This window comes from Musca autumnalis, unplaced genomic scaffold, assembly GCF_047663935.1.
Source record: "Musca autumnalis isolate F117 unplaced genomic scaffold, ASM4766393v1 scaffold_1, whole genome shotgun sequence".
NCBI classification, from domain to species: domain Eukaryota; kingdom Metazoa; phylum Arthropoda; class Insecta; order Diptera; family Muscidae; genus Musca; species Musca autumnalis.
Window position 1 is genome coordinate 306,350,099 of NW_027411644.1, and position 10,665 is coordinate 306,360,763.

At 35.4% G+C, this 10,665-nt stretch overlaps 2 protein-coding genes across 3 annotated transcripts in view; one reads left to right on the forward strand and one right to left on the reverse strand.

Moving 5' to 3' along the window:
• Positions 1–9,867, forward strand: part of Tusp (WD40 superfamily protein Tusp) — a 134,735-nt gene extending 124,868 nt beyond the window's left edge. For both annotated transcript variants that reach the window (XM_073962070.1, XM_073962071.1), the window contains 2 exons: positions 9,059–9,250; positions 9,308–9,867. In XM_073962070.1, the coding sequence (XP_073818171.1) occupies positions 9,059–9,250; positions 9,308–9,424 (309 nt within the window). In that variant the 3' untranslated portion in view covers positions 9,425–9,867. The remainder of the gene's footprint in view (positions 1–9,058; positions 9,251–9,307) is intronic.
• LOC141389883 (uncharacterized) lies at positions 541–8,743 on the reverse strand. Its single transcript, XM_073962074.1, has 2 exons — positions 8,609–8,743; positions 541–1,550 (listed from the first exon to the last, which is right to left on the reverse strand). Exon 2 carries the CDS (start codon positions 1,538–1,540, stop codon positions 620–622), a length of 921 nt encoding a protein of 306 aa, XP_073818175.1. The 5' UTR covers positions 1,541–1,550; positions 8,609–8,743; the 3' UTR covers positions 541–619.
• Positions 9,868–10,665: the final 798 nt, after the last annotated feature.

The window sequence follows — 10,665 nt, forward strand, 5'->3', positions numbered from 1 at the left end:
GGGCGTGGATTTTTTAAAGATTTTTAGGAGTTCTCCAAAGGTACAATGGGCGTGGATTTTTTAAAGATTTTTAAGAGTTCTCCAAAGGTACAATGGGCGTGGATTTTTTAAAGATTTTTAGGAGTTCTCCAAAGGTACAATGGGCGTGGATTTTTTTTAAAGATTTTTAGGAGTTCTCCAAAGGTACAATGGGCGTGGATTTTTTTAAAGATTTTTAGGAGTTCTCCAAAGGTACAGTGGGCGTGGATTTTTTTTAAAGATTTTTAGGAGTTCTCCAAAGGTACAGTGGGCGTGGATTTTTTTTTTTTAAGATTGTACAAGTTCCAATACCGTCGAAAGGACTTGTAGGGGCTCAAATTCTACTGAGTAGAGTATGAACCAAATATATTGTTGAACAAAGACGGACAACAATATGACGACTTGCAACTACAACAACACAACAAGTATTCAGGCGATACTTACGTTTTGTTGATTGCAAATTATAGAAAAACACACACTTTAAATTGATATTCAAATTCAACTTAGTTGACACAGTCGGTCACTTTATGATTTATTCAAATCAACAATTAAAAATATGTTTTTAACAAAAGATTCGATCTGACGATCCGCACTTCAAACTTCAAGAAGAAGAGTGAGGGTTTTTCGATGATAGAGATGGTAGTATCGGCGATGATAAGGACTTATCGAGTTCGATAAGATCGACATCCATATCGTCGAGTGGGTTGGGCAGAATCCCAACATGCCGGGCCCCTTGCACTGGTGCAACTGTAAGAGCGGATGCTATTTTCTCCAGTACATTTAGCAATCTTTCCATTCTGTCCGACTCTTCAGCTGTATCCTCCGGCGTCTTTTGATTGGTCGTATTTTTGTTAGACCCTTCGTTAGCGATTTGTTTGTTTGGGTTTCGCTCGTTTTGATTTTGGTTGGCGTTTTGTTGTTTCGCCTCTTGTTGCCGGTTTTCAGCTTGTTGTTGGTTTGCCTTTTGCGGTTGTTGCTCATCGTTCACCCGTTGCTGATTTGACTGATGCTGTGGATCTGTCTCTTGCTGTTTTTGTTGTTTGGCCTTCCGACGATATTGCTTTGCCTTTTCTTGATGTTGTTTAGCTTCTTGCTGGAGCTTCTTGGCTTGTTGCTGATGCTGTTTTGCCAGTTGTTCATTCGTGTGGGTTTGTGTCTGCAGCCCAATAAGTAGTTGTTGCTGCTGCTGTAATTGCGACGCTCTTTGATGGTGATAGGGATGGCTTCTTGCCCCATAAATGTACCCGCCAGCCATGTTAGCACCTCTGTTACCGGTTCCCATTATTGTTGTCTCCATTGAACGATGGAGCATGGTGTTGTGTCGAGATCCACACATTCTGCAACTTCCACTCCATGGACAGTTGCGGACAAAATGATTTTTACCCAGGCAATTTATACAATACCTGTGGGCAAGTACTACACCTTCTCTCTGTTCCACCGTCATTGCCTTAAAGCCAGCGCAAAACCTTATATTATGCATGCCAAGGCAGACCATGCATTGCTCACTCTGACGCATGTTCATAATGATATTACTGCAAAGAAAGTATAAAAAAAACAGGCGAGAGCAAAGTGGTACCCTCAAGGCATGTTTGTTAGAGTCATATTACTTTCATCCACATACACATATACTTTTCTACTGACAATTACTGACAGGAAGTACACATAATTTCACAATCGGACGGGAAATTATACCTGCTGCGGTTTTTACATCCACTACTCTTACTTGCTCATCGTGCCCTTCGTGCACTTTTACCACCCGTCCCATTTTCCAGTCATTTTGAGGCAGTAGTTCATCTTTGATCAACACCAAGTCATTTTCTTCCATATTCCGTTTGGGATGTTGCCATTTGTACCTTTTGTGCAGTTGATGGATATACTCAGTTTTCCATCTCTTACAAAACGTATGATGGAGAGCTTTTACTTTTTCCCACCGATTTATCAAAGATAAATCTTCTAATGGCATTTCCGGGGCAAATATAAGTGGCCCTCCCCTTATAAAGTGCGCTGGAGTTAACGCCTCCAAATCCTCTGGGTCTTCTGACAATGGTGTTAGGGGTCTGGAGTTTAAAACGCTCTCTATCCTAACCAATATTGTACAAAACTCTTCAAAAGTGAATTTTCTATCCTTCATCACCTTTTTAAAATGCAACTTAAAACTTTTTACTCCTGCTTCCCATAATCCTCCCATATGTGGAGCGCTAGGGGGAATAAACTTCCATTCAAACCCATTAATAATATACTTCTCCGAAATTTCTTTGCATGACTTTTTGAGAAATTCTTGGTACTCCCTCATAAGAACTCGATTGGCACCTACAAAATTGGTTCCATTATCCGACATTAAACATTTTGGCAACCCTCTTCTACCAATAAATCTAGCAAATGTCCCAAGAAATGCTTCGGTAGATAGTGCTGAGCACGCTTCAAGATGGATTGCTTTAGTTGCAAAACACACGAATATACATACATACGCTTTGTGATAAGGTGAATTCCTCAAAGTACCAGATTTTATCTGGAAAGGTCCCGCAAAATCTACTCCAACATATGAAAATGGAAGCGAAAGGGAAGTTCTTTCTAACGGCAATGCTGCCATTATCTGGGATTTCAGATTATGCTTATACCTCGTACAAACCACACAATTATGTACTATCTTTTTCACCGTTCTTCTCAATCGAGGAATGTAAAACTGTCTTTGAACTGTCGACATCATAAGTGTCATATCTGCATGCATCAGTGTTTTATGGATGAAATCCAAAAATATGTTACATAGATGAGAAGTATTGGGCATTACTATTGGAAATCGCTCATCATATGAAAGGTTAGCATTAGCTAGACGCCCATTCACTCTTATTACTCCATTTTTGTCTAAAAGTGGATTTAATGCCCGCAGTGGGCTTTGTCGTGATATTGGTTTTGAATTTTCTAAATCACTGTATTCTTGGGGATAATGAAACCTTTGTGCCATTCGGACAAGAACCATTTTTGCATGATTCAACTCATCATGAGATAGCAGTTTTCTATTTTCTAAATCTGAATTCTCATCTTTTCTTCGTTTATTTTTCATTCTATACATATATCCAACTATCCACAACGTTTTATTGTAAGAAGAAAATTTTGTCATCATCTCTTTATAACCATCTTCCTCTACAATTGGTGCACAATGTACTTCAATGTTTCTCTTTTCTGGTGGATCTTTTAAAACAACATTAGTTTCTGGCCAATTATTGCCAGGACTTAGTAGCCACATTGGGCCATTCCACCATAATGAACAGTTTGATAAATCTGCAGTATTAGAACCTCTAGTTCCAAGATCTGCAGGATTGCATTTGGTAGACACATGTCTCCATGTTGCATTTTCAACATTTTGAAATATCATAGCGATTCTGTTCGCAACATACGTATTCCAAGTGGATGGATGTTTTTGCAACCATGCCAATACAATTGTAGAATCTGTCCACAAATGAACAGAATAATTGTCTACATTCAATTTAGAGACGACATATTTTACCAAAGATGAGAGCAATACGGCACCACAAAGCTCTAATCTTGGTAAACTTACTTTCTTCAACGGAGCAACTTTACTTTTCGCTATTAACAATCTTACTGACGAATTTGTTTCTGTGTTCGTACGAATGTATAATGCGGCACAATATGCTTTCTCAGAAGCATCACAAAATCCATGTAATTGAACTGAGCCCTCTAGGCAATAATTAATCCATCTTGGGATTTGAATCGAATCAATACTTGAAAATTGATCCACAAAATTCTTCCATTTTATATACGTGGATGATGAAACTTTGTCATCCCAATTAATGCCTTCTAACCAAAGGTCTTGCAACAAAATTTTTGCCTGTATAATTATAGGCGTTAACCACCCTGCTGGGTCAAATAGTTTTGAAACTGTTGACAAGATTTTTCTTTTGGTTATTGGGCTAGTCACCTCTAGTGACTGCATACTATAAGAAAATGAGTCCGTAATGGCATTCCAACGAATACCTAAAGTTTTTGTTGAACTCATTTCTTCGATTCTTAGAAATTCTCCATTCAATAAATCTTCTGATCGGACATTTGAAAGCAGACTCGGATGATTTGCCGTAATCTTTTTCAACGGAAATCCAGCCGAACTCAACGTACTCATTAATTGTTTTTGTGCCTCCAAAGCCGAGGCAAGTGTATGACCTCCAGTCAATACATCATCAACATTTATCTCTTTACTTATTATTTTAGCTGCAATTGAATTTTTTTGTTTTGACTCTTCTGCCAATTGCAACAATGTGCGAATCGCCAAATAAGGTGCACAGTTTATACCAAATGTTACTGTACTCAATTCATAATCTTTAATTTCACTTTGACAATCTTTTCTAAACAATATTCTCTGGTATTGCCGATCAGAAGGATGAACAAATATTTGTCGGTACATTTTCTCAATGTCACCGTTAAACACATACTTATACAAGCGCCAATTAAGTATTACAGCAACTAAATCATTTTGTAATATTGGCCCTGTATGTAAAACATCATTTCATGAATACGAGCTTTTTGTCTTACTCGATCCATTAAACACCACTCTCACTTTTGTGCTAGTACTTTCTGGCCGAAAGACAGCATGATGCGGTAAGTAATACGAAAAATATTTTCCATCATTACAGATTTCTTTGGAACTTGTGGGTTTCATATGTCCCAATGACAAATACTCATTCAACACATCATTATAAGATTTCTCAAGGTCAATATTTTTCCGCAACTTAACTTCCATATGTTCATATTGCTTCTTTGCTTTAAATCTGGAGGAATCTAAATGCAATTCTTGTGGAAATTGATCTTTGAATGGTAATTTTACAACGAATCTTCCGTCTGCTCGACGGTAAGTCGTATTGGCGTAAAATTCCTCACAATAATCGTCTGATTCTGTTGAAATAGGAACCTGACTTATTTCTTCTTGTTCCCAAAACTTTTTTAATAATGAACTTATGTCATCCTCAGTATTATTTTCTACTTGTACGGACGCTAAACAAATTTCATTTGACGGTATTGGTCCATAGATATACCACCCATATATAGAATTTTGAGCTATCATATTGCCCAAAATATTCTTTTTAACTCCCTCTAAGATTATATATGGGATAACATCGCTCCCGATTAGCATATCTATTTGTGCTGAAATCATGAAACCCGGGTCTGCTAACTTCAAATCTTTAATACTTTCAAGGTTAGTTATTTGAATTGCCTGAGATGGAAGTAGACTAGTTAAATTCTTTACTATTAGTGCTTCGGTTTCGAATTCTGACTCATTTATTTCTGAACACAAAGTCAGAATACACTTTTTATTTGTATTAGCTACGACTGTTCCACTCAGCCCGCTAATCTTGAAACTTGCATTCTCAGTTCTAATGCCAATTCTTTTAACTATCTTCTGAGTAATAAATGTTCTCTTCGACGCAGAGTCAATAAGTGCTCTAATTGTAAATATTTCCCCAGAATATTTTACTTTTACTAGAGCTGTTGGCAACATAATGTCATCATGGCTCACTGACACATGTGTTTCCACATTCGAAGGTGGAGCTGCCGAACTAGACGAACATGGCATTTCTTCAATAACACTATCTGTAGTAACAAGAGTATTTGTTTGGCGTCCATTTGTCGAACGGAAAGATGTTTGATTATCTCTTGCTACTGTCCTTGGCTGTGTAAATCTCTCTTGCACATTGTTTGCTAAATGCAGTTTAGTGTGGTGCTTCTTCTTGCAAAACATACACCTATGTACACTAACACATTCTTGAGAGATATGTCCGCTTGTCAGACAATTATTACACAACCTCTTTTCTCTGACAAAATCAATTCTCTGATTTACATTCAAACTATTAAATCTTGGACAATTCTTTAAAATGTGATTTCTACTACACATGACACATCTATTGGATGATGTCGATTGCGCATTTTGATGCGCTGGATAACCACTATTGAAGGAAGTGGAAGCTGCTTCATTCCTAAGACAATCTATTCGCTCTAGAACTCGATGTCTGTTTTTTAGAAATTCTTCCATTTGTGACCATTTGGGTAGCTCTGAATGTGATTCGAGCGATTGTTCCCAAAGGGTCAATGTTTCAACTGGAAGCTTAGTTGAACATAAGTATATCAAAATTGGGTCCCACTGATCCACTTTAATATTGTGGGCTTTCAAAATAGATAAACAGTCGCTAACTGTCGATTGTATTCTTTTAATGTCTCTACTCGATTCAACCTTTGCTGCCGAAAGATTGAATAAAATCTTTAATTGATTGTCTACGAGAACTCTCACATTCTCATATCGTACAGACAATGCTTCCCATGCCAAAGAAAAATTCTGATCAGACAATGGATACCGATCAACAATTCTCCCAGCTTCACCCTTTGTTTTGTTCCGCAAATGGTAAAGTTTTTGCGCTGGCGTAAGTCTGGGATGATTACCATATATGGCCGTAAACATATCTCTAAATGTTGGCCATTCTTCATAACTTCCGTAGAAGTCTTGAGTGTCACACGGTGGCACTTTAATGCAGATCTCCGACATATCAAATGTTGTATTCGGAGGATAGACAGCTGAGCTGTGAAACAATGATGGATTTGTAGCATCGCCTCTAGCGGTGTTACCTTGACTTTCAAGTTTTCTTTTCTTCATAATTTCCATTAAATTAGCTTTTGTTATTTCATATTTATCTTTAACTGTCTCAAACAGTTTTCTAGCTTTCCTTTTATACTTTTCTTCTTCTTCATCTTCTGCTTCTACCAAATAGACACTTTCAAATGCACTGCGTACATTGTGCCAATCTTCATCTAGGGAATCTAACTTGGTTTCTATTAAAGAAACCGAAAAATCATTTTCAGGAGTCTTTCCCACCTTCTCACACGTTTTCATAAGGCTATCAGTTTCGTATTCGAACCTAGCACAAACTATAGAATCCATTTTTAGTAATATTAATTTATTTTTGTATTATTTTATTTATTATGAAATGTGTTTATTATATTTATTATTAATTATGCACTTATTTATTTATTTTATTATGGTATTTATTAGTGTTATTATTTATATTACGCTTGTCAAACTATAATTATCGCTTTATTTATTTTTAAATAAATAAAGTGTAATTATTTCGTAATGATTTTAGGTGTTTGCAAGGTAATTTATGCGTTTTCTCAATAAATAGTTTAAATTATAAACTTTTATGAGAATATATTCAATATTTTTTATTATTTGTATTTTTTATTTTGTTTGTTAATTAATTTATTATATTTTATTGAATTAAAATTTATTTTGTATTCAATTTATTATTTTTTATTATTATTATTACGAATTTAATAATTTGTGTTACGTTCTATACGTTACGTTATACAACCTTACGTTACGTTACGCTAACTACACAAATTTTCAATTCACACTTTATGAGCAGTAGTCGATATGGCAACAATTGACTACTGACAGATCGATCAAACACAACAATAAAGAGATGGCAATACTCGTTTATGTCGTGAATGACAAATGGAAATAAATGAAAACAACAAATGAAAACAAATGTGCAAAATGCAAATAAAATGATGGAAAAAATGAAAAAAAGTGAGAGTGATGCTTTTAATGGTGTTAATGTATGTTTTATTATTTTTTTTTAAATTGTTAAACCCAATAAACGCACATATATTTCAGTGTTTGAAACCAAACAAATGATTTTTTCTTTTTGGAAATGACTGTGTTGGTTTGTTGTGTGTGTCAATCACAGCAACAAATAACAAAAGCCGCCAAATACGAACACAGACAAGCAAACACAAATTCTACTTTTTTTCTTGACAATTTCTAAGCAATTTTTATGCTTTTTTTTGGAAAATTTTTTGGCAAATCAGCCGATTCTTTATTTTAGGACTCGAAGGACCATGTACAAGTTCCAATACCGTCGAAAGGACTTGTAGGGGCTCAAATTCTACTGAGTAGAGTATGAACCAAATACACTTCACCCCGGTTAATTACCTCTCATAAAATTCCAAAAAAATGAGGCAGTTATGCGGGAAAGGCAGTTACGAAAATCCCGCATAGCTACCTCATATGGGTAGTTATAAAAATCTCATCTCAACCTTGCAAAAAATGACAACAATTGGAACATAATTGTCAAAAAACTGAACGGTGTATAGTAGAATAGTTCATTTCAATTCTAAAAATATATAAGTTATATTGTTTAACCCATAAGAAAGTTAGTCATCAGTGAGCATAACATATAACTTTACATCTTCATCACAATTCCGGTAGACATCGAAATTGATTATCTCAGAAATACACCAACGTGGGTAATAAACCGATAAAAGTATTATTGTATGTTCCTTTTGGGGAAAATATTTGACGGGCAAATATCCGAATTGGGTACTTATAGAAAAGTAGTTAACCGGGAAAGTTTGAACTCATTTATATGAAAAAACTTTGGGGATTTAAGTTGTGAGGCAATTAAACGGGAAAGGCAGTTAAGCAGAGAGGTAGATAACCGGGGTGCAGTGTATATTGTTGAACAAAGACGGACAACAATATGACGACTTGCAACTACAACAACACAACAAGTATTCAGGCGATACTTACGTTTTGTTGATTGCAAATTATAGAAAAACACACACTTTAAATTGATATTCAAATTCAACTTAGTTGACACAGTCGGTCACTTTATGATTTATTCAAATCAACAATTAAAAATATGTTTTTAACAAAAGATTCGATCTGACGATCCGCACTTCAAACTTCAAGAAGAAGAGTGAGGGTTTTTCGATGATAGAGATGGTAGTATCGGCGATGATAAGGACTTATCGAGTTCGATAAGATCGACATCCATATCGTCGAGTGGGTTGGGCAGAATCCCAACAAAGATTTTTAGGAGTTCTCCAAAGGTACAATGGGCGTGGATTTTTTTTTTAAAGATTTTTAGGAGTTCTCCGAAGGTACAATGGGCGTGGATTTTTTTAAAGATTTTTAGGAGTCTTCAAGCGGGATAATATGCGTGGTTTTAAGTGATTTAATAATATCTTTGTTTTCCAGTTAAAACGTGGTCGCATTGAACCAAATGGCTCCTCAACTTGTAATAATCCTGCACCCGTCCGTCGTGAATTTGTAATGCACAATAAGGCACCCATGTGGAACGAAATGAGTCAGGTATATCAATTGGATTTTGGTGGACGAGTAACCCAAGAATCGGCTAAGAATTTTCAAATTGAATTTAGAGGAAAACAGGTAGGTCTCGCTACATTCGTACAATATCCCTCCTTAAACTCACTCTCTCCTTTTAAGGTCATGCAATTTGGACGTATTGATGGTAATGCCTATACACTGGATTTTCAATATCCATTTTCGGCATTACAGGCATTTGCTGTGGCCTTGGCTAATGTAACACAACGCTTAAAATAAAAATGTTGTAAAAATTCCATGGCACCCGCTCTCACTCTCTGTTGTCTTGGTTTGCAAACCATTACCATACAAAGTAAAAAAGAAAACTAAATTAGGTTGTAGAACACGGAACACTTTATCATTTCCGCGGTTAAATAATACCAAAAACAAACACTTTTGCCCTAGGTTATACAAATTAAAAATAAAGAAGGAGAAAAACTTCTTTCGAGAACTTATTCATTAGGTTAATAGTGAACAACAAAACTAGCAAAAGCAACAACAAACAACATTTGCAAAAATTATAAATATTAGTAAATTACATACATATAAACTAACACATACATATACAATAATATTTTGTTGTATAATTTTTAAAGAAGCCTGCCTTCCTTCAATAGGGAAGACAGTTTTATCCATTCACAATGTCCTTAATGTAATAAAATTAACAAAAACAAAACTTAAAATTCCCAAAACATTCACCATTCAGTCTCTAACATAGAAAATAACATTCATTCAAAAATATACAGTTACAAATATTATTAAATTGCTTACTAAACCCACACAAACACACAAACTCACCCACAACTATTTTACAAACAAAAATGTGAACTTAGAAATTGAAAATATTTTCAAGAATTCAAACATTATTAAACCTATAAGAGATTAATTGCTCTACAACAACAAAGGGAAGACAAAAAAACTGGTAATAAAATAAAAAATTTAATGTGCAATAATTATTATACATATTGAGATATACAAACAAACATATACATACACATACAAAAAGAAATTTGTGTGTCCCATTGAAGCGGGAATTTTAGGGATTTATTCAGCATTGAGAAATATCCGAATAGAAGATGAGAGATACGAAACAGAAGTTGAACAACAGAGAGGGAAACTTCAAACGCACAAGTGACCCGAAATGTGTTCTTGGAAACTCATCCACTCGAGGAGCAGGAAATTTGGAAAAATAGAAGTTGAAATGCATGCCGACATCACCTTGTGGAACACCCAGTTTTATCCTTCGCCTTTAGGCAAACGAAGGTACATAAATAAACTTTAATATGGTATAAATGTACCTCTTCGGAATAATGGTTTTACAACCCAAGTATGTTTGTTATTATGATATTATACATAAGTACAGAAGTCGGAGCCCTTCTGTTACTAAGAAGAACACTTCAGACCTCAGAGGTCTTCTGTTACTAAACATAAGTCGACAAAGATCTTCTGTAACTTGGCACAATACCTCGGATGACTTCTGT